The sequence below is a fragment of the Oreochromis niloticus genome, linkage group LG15 (assembly GCF_001858045.2).
Source record: "Oreochromis niloticus isolate F11D_XX linkage group LG15, O_niloticus_UMD_NMBU, whole genome shotgun sequence".
Classification (NCBI taxonomy): domain Eukaryota; kingdom Metazoa; phylum Chordata; class Actinopteri; order Cichliformes; family Cichlidae; genus Oreochromis; species Oreochromis niloticus.
In genome coordinates, this window is record NC_031980.2 from 5,100,935 (window position 1) to 5,120,545 (window position 19,611).

At 40.9% G+C, this 19,611-nt stretch overlaps 1 protein-coding gene across 6 annotated transcripts in view; it reads right to left on the reverse strand.

Annotated features, from left to right (window-relative positions):
* The window catches only part of LOC100694667 (MAM domain-containing glycosylphosphatidylinositol anchor protein 2), a 190,972-nt gene extending 176,561 nt beyond the window's left edge, over positions 1-14,411 (reverse strand). Inside the window, exons 1-2 of one of the 6 annotated variants that reach the window (XM_005449707.4) lie at positions 12,983-14,411; positions 12,255-12,879 (exon numbers count right to left, since the gene is read on the reverse strand). In XM_005449707.4, coding sequence (XP_005449764.1) covers positions 12,255-12,327 — 73 coding nt within the window. In that variant the 5' untranslated portion in view covers positions 12,328-12,879; positions 12,983-14,411. Of the gene's footprint in view, positions 1-12,254 lie in introns of all 6 variants that reach the window. The other 5 variants (XM_025899033.1, XM_025899032.1, XM_005449708.4 and 2 more) reach the window with 5 other exon arrangements.
* Between the last annotated feature and the right edge of the window lie 5,200 nt (positions 14,412-19,611).

Consider the following 19,611-nt stretch of genomic DNA (forward strand, 5'->3'; position numbering starts at 1 on the left):
TCATCTGATGCACTCTTCCTTATTTTTTAAGGCTTTACCAACCTTCATATAGTCACTGTTGGTTCCTCCTATCCCTTTTCTGCAAAGCAATAATTTCATCTAAAGTAAATGCTATTCAACATTTATTTGCCTCAGCTCTAACACAGCCTGTTCAGCTCATTCAGTATTGTTTCAAGTACCCATAAAAGCTGAACATAGTGGCACAGAAGCGCAGACTAATGCTTTGGAGGTCTAGGCTAATTACAGAGAGACGCAGACATGTTGTTCATGTTAGATAAAGTGGAATATACTGCAGTTATTAGTTTACAGTTTTATTTATATAGAAAAGCAACAATTGGGAGCACATTATTTTGATATTTGTTTGAGCGAGATTTACAGCAGGTTTTCTAACAAGTGTAGATATGAACAAATTGGAAGTTAGTTAGTAAAAAAGTTTATTCGTGAACATTTATTGATAATTACACAGAAGAATTCTTAGTAGTAAGTAGGGTTTCTCGGGGTACAGAACAAGACAAATTTTAAATCGGTAGGTTTTGACCTGATGTCAAAAATCTGAACTGCCCAAGGAAACTGCAAGCTCTCCAAAAAGAAGCACATGCGATGCTGAGCAGACACATATAGACTCGTTCAAGAGCTAATTACTGCAGCACAAATCTTGGATTTCTAAGTGGGCGCTGCTGACAGCACAAGTCAACTAGTTTTTCTCAGATTCTGGGCATTTCTTGTTCTGAACAGCTGATGCGTGGCTACTACACTTACATTGAGCAAAGCCTTTGCAGAAGCGTTCAGGATAAACACGAGGGAAGACAGCAGACGTGCAGGACTGGGCAAGAACTCTGCAAGATCTGCATTACACCTTCCTCAGAGCATCCTTTTTCCACTGAACAAAATCTCAATGAAGAAGTGCTTTGCGTACTAGAGATGACTTTGCTTGCTTTGGCATAGGAAGCCATTAACTGACAGTGCACGGCTTGAGGTTATCCCCATGGGTATAACAGCCTCTGGGATATACTGTGTCTGGTGGAGAGATGAAGAGAGCATGGCGCTAAAGAGATTAGTTATTACATTGTGAATTTCTGTTAGAAGAATAAGGTTTTTAGATACTATTGAGGGATACACAGAAAGCTAAATAACAAAAAAGAGCTTAGCACTCAGTTGGATATCCTTTTAAAAGTGGTGGGAGGTGCAGTAAGTATAAAAGCAAGTACAAAAGCATACATAATGACTAAATCACACGTTCACAGGCACTTTGAGGCACGTTCGCCATCCATGATGAGTCCTGCTTCGACAGAATGATGTGTGAACATGGTCATAAATCACACTGCTAAATTAATATCTCAGCAAAGTGTTGCCCTAGATAGAAGAAAAAGCACGCACGCACACATCCTCCCACACTCACACAAACTGCATGGTCATCTGTGTTAAAATTTCACAGTGCCTCGGCAGAGCCACAGTACGACTCCACAGGCTCGGTCTCCTTTTGCCAGTAGGTTACTGCCTACATTTAAGAGAAGAGGGGAAAAATGCATTTGCTCTATTAGGTGGGGAGAAGAGTTGTTAGGAGTTTTATGCAAAGTTGTCTCTATAGGAAGGTCCCCCCTTCTGCGCTGCATGGCATGTTTGGCATTTATTCTGAAGCGAAACTACTGAAGTCATCATTGTCAACAAAGGTACTTTGTTACTGTTCCTTCTTGTCAGAGAAGCTTAAGCAGTGTTTTCTAAAAAGATAACTAAGCTCCATCCTAGAGTTGCCTCAGGAATGAAACAGTGCTGAATTTTGAAGACATTCAGTCTCAACACCCCCACCAACCCAACCTTCTACCACCACCACCCTCGCCACATCATCCCCTCCCAACACCACCGCCACCCCGACTCCCCCGACCCACTCCACACCACACAGCAATTTTATCTGCTCTCGTGTGCAATTGTAAGGATGCTGCGAGAAGCTTGCGCTTCTGCAATCACTTCACATTTGTTTCAGCGATTGATTTGCTGGCATGTGAGGGGAAGGAGAGAATGTGGGTAGGCTGCGAGGGAGGGAGGGAAGGAAGAAGCGAGCGAGGAAGGCAGCGAGGAAGTCAGAGGACGTGCAATGCCAGGCTCACATACTGTCACCATGACAACAGACATCACTTCACAGGAGCAGCACTTAGGAAGGATGCCTGTGTGGGCTGAAGTGACATAGTTGAAGGTTGGCATTAGCCTCTTGTGGGTGCCACAACGTACCAATCCTCTCCTGGCTTTCTTTTTTTTTAAATTTCCTCCACAGTGCTGCTAAAAGGATCTCTGTTGCTCTTGTAAGCCACCTATTGGGATTGCTGAGTGATTTGTACTTCATGTGTGTAAATGTGGGTCCTGCCAGTTTGTCTTAACAAAGACAATTCAATCGAGCAAGATGCATAACGTAAGACAGGAGTCATTCATATTCAATGAGATGCTTTCATCATTCGCGTCACTTTGAAGCTGGCTAACATGTATAATTCTCTGTGATTTGAAGTGATGCCAATCGTGGAAATGATAACTGAAGATATAAAAACACATTCAGAGTGAAAAGAGCTTGAGAGCCAAGTCGCTGTTCATTTAGAAAATTCTGCAACACCTGATAAGGTATATAACGTATATATCTGAATACATCTTAAAAATATACAGTATTTGCAGGCTTAACAAATATAATAGCAGTATAATGTTAGCAGCTGTTATAGCTCATGTGATATTGAAAACCCATGAATTATCGATGTACAAAATGAATTTTGACACAGCCTTTTGCAATAATAGTCGCTTTGTTTCACTCTCTGGAAGCATAAATACATCTGTTTCTTCCAATTATGCACAAATTCTAAACCTGGGTAAAGGGGTATTTTCATCTGTTCTTATCAACATGCACCATATACAGTTACAGCTCCTCACTGTGCATCTGGTCTTGTTTATCTATCCCTATACAGCATACAACACTCATGAGCTGAACAAGCTGTAAAGCATATAACAGAGAAGCTCTGTCATGAGTATATGTTAAAAAAAATGAAATTCAGTGTGGAATGTGATTAACTAAACTCAGCTAATGAGTTGAATTTCAGATGCAACAAAGCAAATACAGTGTGAAATGTTAATGAATGATTCACGTAGCTGTGAGTCATCTTGTGATCCATTTTGCAGAAAACTGAAACAGCAAAATTCTGACTGTGATATTGGTGACGTGGAGTCAATCTATGGGCCGATCCATTCAGTTTAGTTCTGGGATGTTCTGTGTTTACTTCACTATGTCACAGCAGCAGCTAATGGCAGGAGCTAATGTAGCACAGGAAAAGCTAACAGCAAAAGGTCAGTAATTCGGAGGTATTTCATACAAGGCCAACAGCTTTTATTTGTATGTTCGCTAGGGCTGGGTGATATATCCTCAACAATATTTAAATAAAATCTGCCATGATATCTATAACGATATACTGTAGGGAAAAATACTAAACAGCTTTATCAACACTTACAGCTTGAAAAGAGTAGCATTTAAGTAAATGAAGAGCATTTCCCATTCTTTGCTGATATTGTCATTAATGACAGACAGAATTCAAAGTGTGGACCTACTGAAACAAGGTGCTAGCAGCAGCGTTACTGTGATATAGCAGCAACACAGCATTATGTGATGCAACATGAGTCAAATGTAAGAATAAAAGTAGCCTAAGTAGTGTTTTTCTTGGAAATTTTCAGTAAAAGTATTTCATTACTGCTTAAGACTTTAACTTAATGATAACTTAAATATCTTAACCTTGTAAATCGTGAGGAGTTGCACAGTATAGTCACATTATACACCTAAAAAATATTTTTTGCATCTGAGATTTTGTATCTTTTTAACCAGCTATTTAAACTCCCTCATTTCCACCATGCATCACTAATTTCAAATCAAACTAGCGAGTGCTCCAGCAATGCTCAGTTGAGTCATTTGTTTCCTTTTGGGTTGCACACCAAAAGCTGCTAGCATCTCCTCCGCCTGAGTCTTCTTAGCCTGTTTGTACTCAACTATGTGTTTTTGCCTCAAGTGTTGAAACAAATTTGTTTCCACCTTTACGGGGACCACTTGTCTTGCATATTTTGGCTTTATTTATTTATTTATAAATTTACTCTTTGCGTTCATTCTGAGAGAACTTATAAGGACACTAGTTGGAACTAGAGCTGTGCACGAAAAAAGGGAAGTTTTTACATACTTTTATTTCATTCGTGTTAATTTATATTCTATAAATATGTTTAAGTTGAACCATGTGTTACCTAACTCACCAAAGTATGATTCAAACTCTACTTTACAAGTATAGTCATTACGATAACACTGGTATCGGACCAATACTTGGTATCAATAAGCATCCAGAGTTAAGATATTATTCTCATAATAGAAATGGAAACAGCTGGCTGATTTCATCCATAGTAAATTTGTTGTTGTAACCTCTCACATTTCATCAGTGTCAGTGGAAGTGGTAATATTTATTCTGTTGCATGTTTATTCCTTCTTACTGTAAATGTTTGAGTGAAGTGTTGCATTTTTTTACTCCAGTAAAGACCCTCCACTATGAATGCTTACTCTGGAAATGTAATGCTCTATAAACTGACAACCGTGTTCATTCACGCTGTTTTACTAGAATTGTTTTTTTATGGGTGGAGTTCATTGAAGTCCATGAACTAATAATAACAGTAGCAACAAAACAAAATGAATGGGTGATGTAGATGTCAGTCCGACTCAGTTTTTCTATCCTCAGGTAACACATTATGGAACATCGTTTGTGGGTGGACTAAGAGTATGCAGGGGATTTGAGATGATGCAAAACAGCAGCACTCCCTCACCTTCTCTAAAGAAAACTCCTCTTTTTTTATCCAATTCCAGAGTGCGAGCAGAAAATAGGAATCATTTTTCAAAGCAGATTTTCATGAGGCCAGTGTCAGAATACGCTAGCAGTGCATGTAAATCTCCATCTTTTATGCTTATACTGGAGCCATAAATGACATTTACAGATCAGTGTCATTCATATGTAGCAGTTGGCATTGTTTACTTTATAGGTATCGAGTATAGCACAGAAAGGAAATGACACCGTGAAAGATGATGGATCACATGAAGAGTCCTTGTCTGACTGGAACATGGGATGTCACATTGCATTACATGGTCAGCATCCCCTGATACTTAAAATTGTACAGAATAAAATTCTATTACTGTCAGGAAACATATTAGGATACTGTATTATCCACTAGCGTCACTAGATGTGTTTAGAACATAGAAATGTTAAGAACCAAAAGAGTAATAAATATTGCACTTCCTTATCTAACTATAAGGCTTTTTTGCGAAGCAATCACATCAAGGATGGCAGATTACTTTTCTAGGCTCACTACTGCTTTTGGTCAATACTGCAGTAGTTAATAGTATTTAAATATTAATTACCTGCATCTGTCTAAATGACAGTCCCTTCACAGATGTTCCAGTTGTCTCATGTAAACGGCATAAGAGACTGGGGGTAAAAAGAAAAGGGGGCATTCTGCAGTGCCAAAGAGAGTCTTGTTCTGGAATTAACATCTGTCATACGTCATGTTGCAAATGCACCACAGTTATTGACCAGTCTGGCTTCTAAAGCCAAGATATTGTAGGTTTAATTTATCTGAGTTTAACCATGTGCCTGTCGACATGCGGATATTAACACTATTACATGAAATGAAATCACTACAGATAAAAGCTTTGCTATTGAACAAGGTAATATTAGCAGGACCAAAGTTTGACATTTAAGATTTCAATCTTGTTTTTAATGATTCAAGGTGAAAAATGACCGCTTCATGAAAATGTCAGGAGACAAAAGGAAAATATCTGTTTTGGTTCAGCGCGGGGGGGCTTCTCTGCAGATTAGAGGGCATGCAAGACTTCATTAAAAGCACAGAATAACTAAATAAACCACGGCGCAAGGTTGGTCCAGACATGCACCAGAAATTATCTTAATAAATGAATGAGGACAACATCATTAGCAGCAGGTTTCTGTCCTCAGTACTGTGTAGGGGAGGAAAAGTAGCTCAGGGTTTGGGGATGTGGGCTTAACAGTTCAAGCAGCCAGCCAGGTTACAATAAGCTTCTTTTGGTCTGTGGTAGGGATTTGGCCTTGAATGATCCAGAGGTAAATTGTGTTCCTGAACTTATCCAAATCCTCAAAGCAGGAGGAGGAGAGTATTACAGCTGTTCATGATGTGTGCAAAATAGCCAAAGCTACATCATATATTTTTTTTATAGTTTGGATCACAAAACTTGACGAGAAATATTGCACTCCATGAACATCCATACTGAATGCATATTCAACTCCTACTGGCTGTGCACAACTCTATCTTGGCTTTCAACTATGCAGAAGAATTAAATTGCTTATTTCCTGTGCAGAGGACATTGTTGTAGTTGACAATACTGTTAAAATCCCCACTACTGTATAACCCTGAAGCTTACAACTCTGTGTCCCATTCTGCCTTCTGCCAAGCTACGCAAAGTATCTTTCAAAATTTCCAAAAGAGGCACAGAGAGCCCACGCAGACACACATCCCTCAGGATCACAACCACAGGCAACAAATATGACCTCTTGGCTTCACAGCTAAGCACCATGTCACTGAGAAACAATTTAAGGGCCTATCCAGAGATTTACATGAGTGGTATGTCTGCAACAAAAAAACAGTTCAATATAAAAGAATATCTCCTGCAGCCCTGAAGCTTCTGAAAGTCTGAGAAAATTGATCATCACGTTGATGTCATAGAGCTTACTCTAGCTTTGAAATGGAAGCAAAACAAGTCAATGTTAAAGGAAGAAGGAAGTTTGAAGGGCAGGTCACTAGGCAGGAAAGGCTAAATAAATTTGGTTACAGTAAAGTACTCTGCATTAAACTGCTATTATAGTGTACCTATTGTAATCTAAAACACAGTATAGTTTTACAGTGTTAAATAACGGTGTAAAAGAAACCGAACAATTAAGTGTTTCTACACTAACCCCCTATAAAAGCCAATGCCTGAATTTAATTTCTTAGCTTTTATAAACTTAAAGAATATAAGTTTGTCACAATTCCTCTACTCCTTGCATTGCACAGCTACAAGAGTACTAATGCTGTCAGCATTTTAAAACGCCCTGAAGATAAACGCTTGCTGGGACTCATTAATTGCATGAGAAGTCTCAGTCATAATCACATGTTGCTAGCTAAACATTAGAACTGCTCTGAGCCACAAAAAAACAAAAAAACAAAACTTTAATCACATCCACACATAGAACAGGAAGTGGAATGGGTCGATTTTCTGTGTTTTTTCTCCCAGATTTGTGACCTGGGAGGTCAGCCTCCCATATGTTCAATTACAAGCTGGTTGTTTCATGCATACGCGACATGGGCATAGCATCTAACATGTCATTAGAATGGAAGCTCCTCGCTGTAAATAAAGATACAAAGTTCGACAAAGCAAACTGTCGGTGAAAAAAAAAAATGTGACAACACAGCTAATCACTTAAATCACCCGTTACCAGGGAGTACTTAACCATTTTAAATAAGCTAACAAATGCAAAGTGGCTAAAGCTAAAGTTATCCAGAAGCCTCAGAATGAGCAATCAATGGATCAAAGCAGTTTTGAGGAAAATTATGGAGGTGAGTGAAAAAGAGAAAAGAGTATGTTCTATTATCTGGTGAACTTATAAACATGCTGGAAAATGATGGAGTTGCTTCACATTTGTTTTTTGTGTGAATCTGTTGCACCTGCTTTTGTTTGGTAAGGTTAGATTTGTAAGGTAAAGGTGGGTTTGTAGCACTTCACACACCACTTTATTTTAAGCTGTTTAAGTGAAAGATGATCAAGTATCTTAGAGTAGTTTGGGGAAGATTGCAAAGTTTAATAATTTCTTTAGGCAGTGAAGAAAAGTTGATTGTTCTTGCATTTGCTGTCATTTATAGTTCTTAAAAAGAAAATCAAAATTGGCAAAAATCAATATGAGCAGGTCATACTAAGATAAAAAAAAATCAGACATCAGAGGCACCCAAGTAATTGCTTTTTTACGAGTCTTATACTCCTTGCACCACACATCTATAACAGTACTGCTGTTTTCAACATTTTAAAACATCCTCAAGATGAATGCTTGCTGGGACTGATTAATTGCTTTAGGAGTGTCAGTCCTGATGCTCCACTAGCTAAATAACAAAAACTTCAACCAGCAACATCCAGACCAACGAAAGTCTAGAACATGGAAAAACTATTGCGTTACTCCATAAAAATGGACAGTGTGTTGCATTTTTATATTTTTTTCTTCAAAGGCATCAGCATTCAGGTGTATTTACAAAAGGCAGTGCATTGTTACAATGTACGGTTTGGTGATGGACTTTTACCCATACTAAAAATCAGAACTGCTCACCCTCTCTTGCTCCAGTAGGCATACTAATTGATAAAAAGAATACCTGTGAAACAAGGATAGTATTTGATGGAGCACCGCTTTAACTTGAATTTGGAGAGATTATGAAATCTGGTTTCCAAAATTCACCACAATGGAAAACATGTTTCACCTTAATCGCACTGTATTAGGGTATTAAAGTAAAACTGTCAAGGATTATCCAGTGAGAACTGAGTACGGCAGGAGTGCTTCAGACTTCAAGATCAAACATTGTCTCTGCACTGTATATTCAGTGCCAGTCTCAGAGGACTGGGTCCAAAGAGAACTGACATTCGGTTTGATTAAGTTGGTGCTATCTGAAGCCCAACCCAGGGGTACATAGTAATCCCCAATGTGCACAGCAAAGAGTTCCACTGCACCAGATTGCTTGTTCTGGGCTATACTGAGCCGCATATCCTATTTTACCACTGATTGAAGCACATATACTGTAGACGTCCATCCGTACAGTTTCCCTCCAGAGAGTGGGGGGAGAGACAGGAAAGAGATAGACAGGCAAGGAAACAGAGACAGAAAGTGAGAGGGAGGAGAAGTGATAGAGTTATCCGTGGTCTCATTACGGTGGGAAATGTGAGGGTCCCGATCCAAGGGAATGATGAAGGACTCTGTGGAGGAGGCCTCTGAGAACCAACAAAGACGGCTTTAGTTTCACTGGCAGAATGCATTTGCATAGCTTAGAAGCCAAAGCGTCTGAACCGGGGCTCATGAAAAGAAACCCCACCAATTGGTTGGACTTCAATGCAAACGAGAGAGAGGGAGAGCAAGTGAGAAATGGGGAGAGAAAGGCGAAGCGAGCGAGGGAGAAGTGGAATGGGAGGGGAAGCAGCAGGAACTTTTTTCTCTTAAGTAGCAAAACACAAACGAGATCGGGAACATCTGCACATCCCATGGAAGCTGTCGCCGACTGACTTTGATGCAAAAAGAACATACTGAGGAAGAACATCTCCAGAAAAAGTAACATGCATAACAACACTTCCGAGATATCACAGGAGCCATGTTCCCTTGTAGTCTTTTGATATTGTTATTTAGTACAGCTTGGTTGCCATTACACATTAATGTCATTTGAGAATATTTCCAGGTTTGTACGCATTGGGATAGCTCCATTTTGCTATGATGTTGGAGCAGTTATTGGCCTATTGGATCTCTGGAATGCAACAAATATTAGACATGGGCATAATGGAGCAATCTTCTGGAGAAGTGTGAAAAAAAGAGGCAAGAATTAGGGAGGGAGTGGAGTGAGAGAGAGGGGAGCAGATGTTGTACTTTAGCGGTGTCTCCTTTTCCCACTGTGGCCTGAAGTCATGGAGGGATGACTAGCCTTCATCAATCCTCTTTAATGACTCTGGCAGCACCACTTAACACACTAGTATGTGATTTCTTCATTACTACACCATGATTCCACAATTTACTCGGCCGATGATGACGTACAGCGATGCTCAGGGATAAAACTAATCGCTGAACGTCTCATTTTTGCAAATTGTCCCATTCGTAAGCACTTGGGTCAATTTAGAAATCGGGGGAAGAAAAGATAGGAGATGCTTTGAGTGTAACAAAAAGAAGATAATGAAATCTAGTGGGGTGAACATTGAAATGCAGTTCACCATGTGAAACTAAGAATATCTATTGCTAATTTGTTTTTTTTACTCCAATTTCAAAGATGTGACAAATGCAGTACAGTGCAGTGAAGCTTTGCTCTGCCTGAAAGCTTTCGTGAAATCCTGGTAACTGCTACTTTCATGTGTCAACCCTTCTCGCATTATCCAGTCACCCACCCACTGCCTTCCACCTGTGGTGCACAATTCCCACACCCTCCATGCGTCAGACCCTTCAGTGCATACATTGACGGGGACATGCAAATGTTTTGCCACTATCAATAATAAATGTTGACTTTTGAACCTCACCAATAGATTTTTTTTTTTTTACTGACAGCGCTTCCCAAGAGATGCACGCAGCTTGCTTTAAGCATAGTTTAGAGGTCTTTGTCGACACCTCCTCATTATTCAAAAGAATGGAATAACAGTTTGAGATGGAGAACCTATACCTGTCTATCTCTACCTGTGCAGCTCATCTCCCATTACTGTGTTAGTGGGATTAGAAAGCAAGACTTATGCAAATCCTTACTGAGGCACACGGCCTGCAGAAGGGTGTGATTAAATTTTGGAAAGTGGGGGGGCTGACAGAGCTCAGGGGAACATTTTAGCCTGCACAACATACATGCAAACACAGAATGTCCAAACAGTTCCATCTGCTACACCTTCCCCCCACCCACCCGGTCCCTTCTGCTGCTGCTACAAGCCCAACACCTACCACTCTCTCAACATCATATCGAACACTATGGGCTACGACTCCTGCTAATGAGCTTGCACATGCTGCACCATGGACTGTTTGCTCACACCAAGAATCCACAGCTTTGATCAGACATCAGTTTTGATAGTCAGTGTCACGCCTGCCTGACCTGAATATATCTCGGCGAGGCCGCTTTAGTGGTTATTGAATCGAGCAAAAGCAATGATTTCTTTAGGCATCAATGTTTGATGAGAACTTCTGCCCTCGGGCTTAATGCGTAACTTGAGTAATTCGCTAACTCCAAACAACAACACCTAAAGTACAAATCTGAGACTGCTTAATGACTGCCGCTTTGAGGTTTGAAGATGATATAAAATCAATGTGTGTGTGTGTCTGTGTGTGCGCACCCTTCGCATTTTCAGATGTGATTCAATGTGAAATAACGCTCCAACAGGTGTCAGGTGTGGGAGAAATAAGGTAATTGGAATAACTGTACAAGCAAATGAACAGTCATGCCACGGCTGCTCGGGCATATGCTGTGATTTATTATCTCATTCACCTCCTTTCTCCAGAGGAAGAGAACAGATAAAATCCTGGTGCATCATTGGTCAAATGCAGCACCATGACTGTTCCTGTCATGCTCACAGTAACCTTTTCTTGCTACATCATCTCTGCGCTCACACTCCATGGCAACAAAGATCTTTTGAAGCGCTTGGCAACGGCCTCTGAAACGTACAGTCCCACATCTTAACTTGACCTGACAATGTCCACTAACAGCCACTGTTACTACAGAGAGGTCAGGGCTGTCCACCTCAAGTCCATGTCCCATGTTAGGGCACATGAATCACTCAGAGTGCTGTTGCTGCTGCTGCTGCTGCTGCTGCTCTGTGGATGACGATTCACTTGAGATATGATCTGTGCCACTGGTTGCACAACCACATGTGTGCTCCTTGCTAAGCGTGTTTATTGGGAGAGGGAGACAAATTCAGACAGACAGACATACGAAAGAGGTGGGCAGACTGATCCACCACACATGAAAACCATTCATGACTGTGCGTGCCAAGTGTCGCTGCTCAACAGATTATAGCCTTAATGGATGACATTAAAAAAAATGTATCTGGCCTAATGTAAGGTGCTTGCCACGTCCACCATTTGAATTATAACTAACAAATCATCTGCAGTCGAAAGGATTCGAGACAAAATCTAGCATGCTTCATTGTAACAATCCACTGGATGCCCCCCTCCCTCCTAAATTTAGCCTGCTCACCGACCACCGTGAGTGATGGATTGGATGAGAAAAGGGGCTGTGCATGATTGGCTACACACGCGATTTGCTGTATAACCTCGGGGTTGCGAGGAGCATTCGGACCCCCCCTTATTCAAACGTGACATTCAGACCTGCTTTGTCAACCTGGCGTAAGCTGATGTTGCATTTCTTTCATTCATTCGTTTCTCCTTGTGAATTTAAAGAGGATTACAATAGGCGATTTATGAGAAACCACTTTTCCCTTCCATTTTACAAGGTCATTATCGCATTTGGAGTAAATTGCAAAAACTCACCATACACTCCTTGACAACGGATGCCGTCCACGATGAGCGCCAACAGCCCCAAAACACAGATAGTTAGATCCATCCTTTTCACGTTAATCTCTGCATATCCAGCTCTCAAAAGCGAGAAGTCCTTTCCGGGGCGGTGTGGCTGAGGTGCATAGACACGGGCACCGCTCCGATCCACACGTAAGATTGATTTAGACCCCGACTCCCCCACCCCTCCCTCCGCCAACTGTTCGCTGTAAAGGTATGTATGGGCGCAGCAGGAGAACAGAGTCAGGTAACGGTCGTTTTAATGGGAAGTGTCACGCAGTCCCAAAAAATGCGGAGCGCTCGCGGAGACAGCACCACCACGGAGGACGTGGAGAAGCAGGCAGGCGCGGGGAGTGGGGCTGCAGAAAGCCTGGCCTTGGAACAAAAAAAAACCCCCCCAAAAAAAACCTCTCCTCCACTGCAGGTAGGTGAGCTCCACCGATTCCGTAGACTTTAACAAAGACCCGCGGGGACACGCAGGTTCTTTCGACAACAAGCGGATTGGGGCTCGGTACCCATGAACATAGCTCCTTCAATTCCAGCTGTGGTCACGGCTCTCTCCACGGCTGCTGCTGCTGCTTACTGCTGCGGTGACTGCGAGCTGTCAAACGAAAGCACCTCCTCTGCTTAATAATAATAATGATGATAATAGTAATTATAATGATAATAATAATAAAAACACTGACAGATTTGTCACTTTTCACCTTCTGCGCTTTAAAGTAGTCCAGCTGCTGCTGTATACAGTGGAGGCTCTCGCGCTCACATAGTCACATCCCGACTGCACCCCGATGCCGCGCGCTCTACTCATCTCTCCCGGTGGCAAAAAGGAAAAAAAAAAAAAGATACCAAAAAAAAAAAAAAAAAGAAAGAAAGGCAAGGGGAGGGGAGGGTCCAGACCGGTCAGGAGCAGCCGGATGGTTTATCCACAGCTCCCCGGCGATGTTTTCGGTTGTCTCGGCGTCACCACACCACTTTTTGGCGATTTCAGGCGACGGTGGGAGCCGGATGTGCCCGCCGTGGTGCCAGTTGAGCAGCGGTCACGTTGCGCAATACGTGCTACGGAGACAGAGTGGCACCGCAACCGGTCTGTAGCTACGTCAAGAGGTGCGTGGCTTCCAGGCGCTCATCTGTATGGGAGGCTTCGCTCGGCGTCAGGAAAGGCATGAGAGGCGCAGCTGCTGGATGCTGAGAGAAGGAGAGAGAGGGGGAGAGAGAGGGAGATGGAAGCATTGGAATTCAAGAGATCTAGCTTTGACAGACCTTTGCAATCACCACCCAAACACACAGTCTACACCGGCACACTGCTCATGTTTCACCATGTCTCCTTTATCAGACAGGGTGGATGAGATGCTGTCTGTCATGTCGCATTCATCTGCTACATCAGACTCCTTTTGGCCCGAAATAGCGGGATGTCTGTGTTAGTCTGGTGTATGCAGCTCTTCCTACTGGTGCTGGTGATGCTTCTGCCACAGGCTGACATTTTTTCGGGAACTTTTTTTTTTGGCAACGCATAACTTTTTAAGTTTTAAGGAAGTCGGGCTAAGTGGTTCCCAAATGGGGTCCCGGTATAGGCCCTTCGGGCGTGCTGCAGGCAGTTCCGGGGGGAATTGAGAAAATCTCAATTTGATGATATTCTATTAGAGTGACTACAAGTGTTCTAAAGAGAGAAAGAGAAAAGACATATCATGACCACGTTTACACGTGTTTCACTTTCACCATTGTCACACAGAGGTGGCCATAAAGACTATTTCAAAGTAAGGGAAATATTATACTGTGAATGAGCCCACTTTATTGTTTTGTGTTTTTTTTTTCCTTGTAAGTGTTAGTGGTAATATCAAGAGCATGCAGAGACTAAAAGCTGTTTCCTAGCAACACAATTTCAATTAAATGGTTTTAATTAGTGTAATATTTTCCCCAGTGGAGAAGTAAATGCTATACTTTTCGGATAAATGGTTAAAGACAGAGGCTCAACAGTATGATCCCTGATCAAACAGGCATAGGGATATGAAGCAAAACCCAGTGAGGTGTCTCCGCAATTTATGATAATAATTAATCAAGTTAATTTGGAGGCTTTTTGAAACAAGTTAATGTGTTTTACATAAATATATAAAAGTAAACCTGATTTCTAGGCTGATTGCTTTCAGATATTTTGTGACCCAAGTTAAAATAGTCAGAATCTGGTTTGTTGTGACAAGTGATTCATATGAATAAAAGAGTAAAATCTTTGTTTATAGCTAATTTAAAAAGAAATAATAATATGCTCCACTTGTTGAGACAGAAAAATTCAATTTGAAGCAGCAAGTCTTTCCTCAGCTGGAGCAGCAGCAGTGGGTAGTTTGGCGCCCTCTTCAGGTTTTTAAGACATCTAGACCCAAGCAGTCGTTAAGAGTTATACTCCCTTAATGACTAAGCCCAAATTCTGATGGAGCGTGATCAATGCTTATAATATATCGGGGTCCCCCCCCCCCCGAACTGTCAATATCTTGCTATCAGATAAGGAACTGAAAATAAACAATGTGCTCTTTGGAGCTAATATTGGATACATGCCATTCTGAAATTTTAAATTTTGGAATCTAAGTGATTAATCTCATCTAACTTCATCTATCAATTTTACTCACTAGTGCGATGCCAAAAGTAAGCTTTCAGATCTCATTTTCTTCCAGTGGCTGATTTCGATTTGTTTCATCTTGAGGGAAATTGAGGGATCAGGGGGTTTATTATATCTTCAGGACATCAAACCATCTCTTGATTGATATATTTCCGTCTTTGTAAAATTATGTGCACATCTCATTTTGGAAGGTGTAATAAAAGTTGTCCTTTCATTCTCAGATACTTAAATTAAAATTCAACAAGTCATTTAAAAGTGAGCGTCCAGTTAATTTTTCTATTTCTTAAGCACCTTGAGGCAAGTGGAGTAGTCTGATTTATTTTAGCTGTCACTTTTTGTAAAAGAAAAAAAGAAAAAGAAAAAAAAGGAATTCTGGAAATGATTTGACATTGGATTTACAGTAACTCAAGTAACTGACAGAGCTGTTGAAAATGTTTAAAGAGAAAAAATATCAGTGTTGTCAGGACTGCTCGGAAACAGTTATGCAGTCTGGACTTGGATATGAGTCAGCTGAATGTCCTGACAAATATAAAAAATGAGGTATTTTGTCATATGGTAGTGTGTGTGCTTTGTCGCTTAGCCTCCATCTGCTGGCTGCTAATCATTCTGTTTATTACTGTACCTTTGCATCACCCATCCAATATGGACGAGAGTGGGCAACCACTAGGGAAGCTTAGACTTTAACTCCCCATCTGTCTATTGTGGATAAGTCTGCACTCTATGCCCACCACCACCCCCTTGCTGTCTTCTTCTTCCCTTGTGGAATATAATGCAACCTTTATATTCATGATGTCTTATGCTACTACAGTGCACTGACATGGGAGTGAATGCAATTATGGAGCCCGTTGTGAGCAGAGCGTCTGCATGTGTAGCATCATAGAGGGGCTCATGAATATAACATGCACTCACTACTGTTGTATTTTTGGGTGTATGGCATTTCACTAAATTTAGTCGGTCATTTCAGTGCATGAGGTGTTGGGTATGGTATGAAAGAAGACAATCTGACATTTTGGGAAAGTCTCTCTGGGCTTGGCACTCATTTTCAAACACAGCAAATGTCTAGATGACGTCACAGCAAAACGCATGGCCAGGGTCGGCCAGGGAGAGATGCGTATCTGTGAATCTGTGAGAATAAACGCTAGAGAGGGTTATGGCTTTGGTATTCCAACAATGTTCTGCTCTGGTTGGCATCACACATGAGAAAATCTCAAATGGAACAACATGTATTTTTCCATCTCGCTGCCCCTTAAAAGTCATATCAGCCAGCTACCTGTGGAAACAGTTCCACTAACTACTGTCAGTTCTCACATTTTTTTTTTTCTATCCGGATGCTGTTACTTCATTTAAATTGATACATTACTGCTGGAATTCGCCTTCTGAAGTGAATCATTGTTAGCCCATATCTGGTGGGCAAGAAGGATGGCATTTGACACAAACTGCAGGAAATAAAATAGGCCTGAGCATATAGATTCAAAATAGATTTAATGGCTGAATTAGCTGTAATTACTTTTTCCGTGAACTACCTGAGGAGTCATCCAAGTCACAAGCACCAGGGGAGTATGGGATATACTTTACATTTTTGGCTGGTAGTCAGAAATTACCAATGCCTGACTCACGGCCAAGCCTGCATGCATAGTAACTCACAGGCTCAGGACACAACCGAGCATGCACACTGTGTGCCCGCTGATGAAGTTTTTACTTTGAAAATAGGTCTCCACACAGCTGGCAGAGCAAATTCTTCCTAAGAAATGTAACTGTAATGACTGCAAATCATTTGGCTTTACTGTCATACGTGCACTTACAGTATGGCAGTGCCCTGCATGTGGTTTATCCAAATGCAGCTGGAGGGGAAAAAAATGATAGAAATCATTCAGCATGAACACTACTGACTTCTACACTGCTTTTCTCAACGTATGCAAAAGCCATGTGCAGTTTTCATTAATGAAAAAAAGTCTTTGGTTAGTTGATGTGGAGTTGTGTTGATAAAAAACAGTTCTTGCCAAAGTGGGTGACATGACTCCCTGGGGTTAAGGCAAAGTCCCCTCAGACTGATCATTAATTGTTTAGCTAATGTGCTTTAACCATATTAAAGAAACATATGAAGACAAAAGGGGGGATAAAAACAAATAAAAAATGACCACATTAAAAACACAGTCATGCTGCAGCGAATTAAGTGTCAACTCATGGTTGCCGGTTGTCATAGTAACTCAACAGACTTTCTGGCTTGGAAGTTTTTAAGGAGCTTAGCAGGCGGAAAAATGGTGATGGTCAGAGCAAGTGATGGAAAGATTTAAAACACCACAAAGACAGAGCCAGCCTGTGACTGTGACACAGCCTGAATTAGAGTTTACTAAAAACGGCTGAACAGCACTTGGCTAATAGCTTAATGGACGTATGTTGGCTACTTGTGGAAGAAAGCTATCCACCATCGTCTGTGGCACTGTCCATTCTTAACATATTGGATGAGAGATGAGAGAGCCAAAGTGAGTATTGTGCACATGAAAAGGAAAAATCACAGAGACCACCTGTCACTGAGATGGTGTGTGATAAAAACAACATTCATAATATTTGTGTACGCCTCGTACACCCTAAGTATAACCCACTAGCACTGAAGAAAATAAGATTATTCCAAAATGGTTAAAGTCTTTCAGCACATAATTTTTTATAAGCCATACAGCTGTATTGTAGTTTTGTTGGCTTCCATTGTGTGGGCTCTCTTAAAAATGTTTGGGAACTGCTGCTCTAGAAATGCAGCACAGAAGTTTTGTTACATTGGATCATTGGATACACTGGATGTTACAATGGGATCCATGCCACATCTGTTCTTAGTGCTTTTCTGTTGCAATTAAAGGCGCTGCCCCCATTTATATTCGCTGTTACGAAAACTCCCTTTCTGAGTGCAGTTTTTTAACATGAGCTAGCGTAGGCTCTTGTGCTGAGAGGCAGGCCTTTGCCTGACTGTAAAAATAAAAGGCAGTTCTGACAGGCATAACGCGTGTTTCTATTCTACAAATGTTCCCTCAGACACCCACGTTTTCCCTGGGTAGTGGCACTCGGTATTCACGGCAGCGGGAAGCCTGTCGGTGGTATTTACACACATAACTGGGGTGAAAAGAAATAGATTTCACAATCAGGTGCAGCAGTTCATAGCAGCTAGTATCAAGATGCCATCAGAATCCGGAAACCACAGCCCTTTGTGATGGTCTCTGGTGAGATATCAGGTAGGTCCCAATAGAGGATGAATAATCAGTTAATTCATTGAAGTGGTGCAAAATTACCTGCGTATTTGAAGCCGTATGAAACTTGCCAACACTGCATGAAATGTGTAGCGCTCATAGCTGTAGCCCAAACATGTTTATATGTCACAAATATTTTCAGTTGCTTTTCTTAATAAAAGGGGGGGGGGGTTAATGAGTGCCTTCAATTTTACAATATGACTACAATCTCCACAGATCGATTCATTCATTCATCTGTCTTGTGTTCAAGGAAAGCTTTTATGTCGCCTCTAATTCAGCTATACTGCAGCTATCCATTTTAACACCAGAGAACTTCCTATTGGGCTATTGATCAGCTGCACTCCCAAGGGATTCGTTCCAACTCATCAGATTGATTATGTCATGGCTGTTTTGGTGAGACAGCACAGAGTTAACATGGCGTGCTAATTAAGCTGTATGAACCTACTTTATTACTCGGATGGGCTGATACCTGATATCAGACAAAGACAACTGAGATCTGTTGACTTTAAAAGGTTGTATATGAATATATTCAATAAAAAACGTCAACAATATTGTAAATAAGGTATGAACAATACATAGTCTTCAATGTTTTTATGAATATTTAACAGTAATTAACCCCTCAAACACTGCTGCAGTTAAGCATTTATAAGAAGAGACTATAAATGATGAATAGTTTCTAAAACATTATGATGTTGTTGTACGTCAGCATGATGTATTTCTTAACATTTATAACTCCAAGAAGCCTGTGTAACTGCTGAATAATCAGTCATCCTAACAGAGTTTCAGATGACTAATTTAGTATATGACTTTTACTGTTCATATATACACACCAGCAATATTTTCCATTAAGATAAAATGTGACAATATATCAGGGGTGCACAATTAATTCTCCCAGTCCCAGTTTCTCATGTGGACCCTTGGGAAAAGTTAATTGCCCACTCCTGTTATAGCACATTCTAATGTTACTATTTTGGTGTCGTTTCTACAATGTCATAAATAGTATTGCTCCAGGTATGTCACTGCAACTGACCGATTATGTTGGGGGGGGGGGGGGGGGGGGGGTTGACTCAAAAGAAGTGAATACAAAAAACAAATCAATAAAATATTTGGCATTGTAGAACTGATTTATGCTGAGTGGGAAAGCTGTAACTAAGCAACACTGTGAAAAGGTCAGGTGGAACCATTTTCTTAAACCTAATCATAGTTTTGTTTTGTGTCTGAACATAACTGACCTGTGACTGAAAACATGAAAACATTATTAATAACACTAACAAATAAATCAATAAAAATAGTCAATCACTAAGTAAGGAAGAAATAAATAAACAAGCCACTGACATTTGGTCTCACGTGGGATTTGAACCCTTTTAGGTAAATCTCCTGTGTCTGACCCATTCGTTCAGCGAGGCCACCTCTGTTTGAGGACTGTGTCACAGATTAGACAGATAGGGATGAATGCCATAAGTAATTTGTGAAATAATGGTAGCCAGAG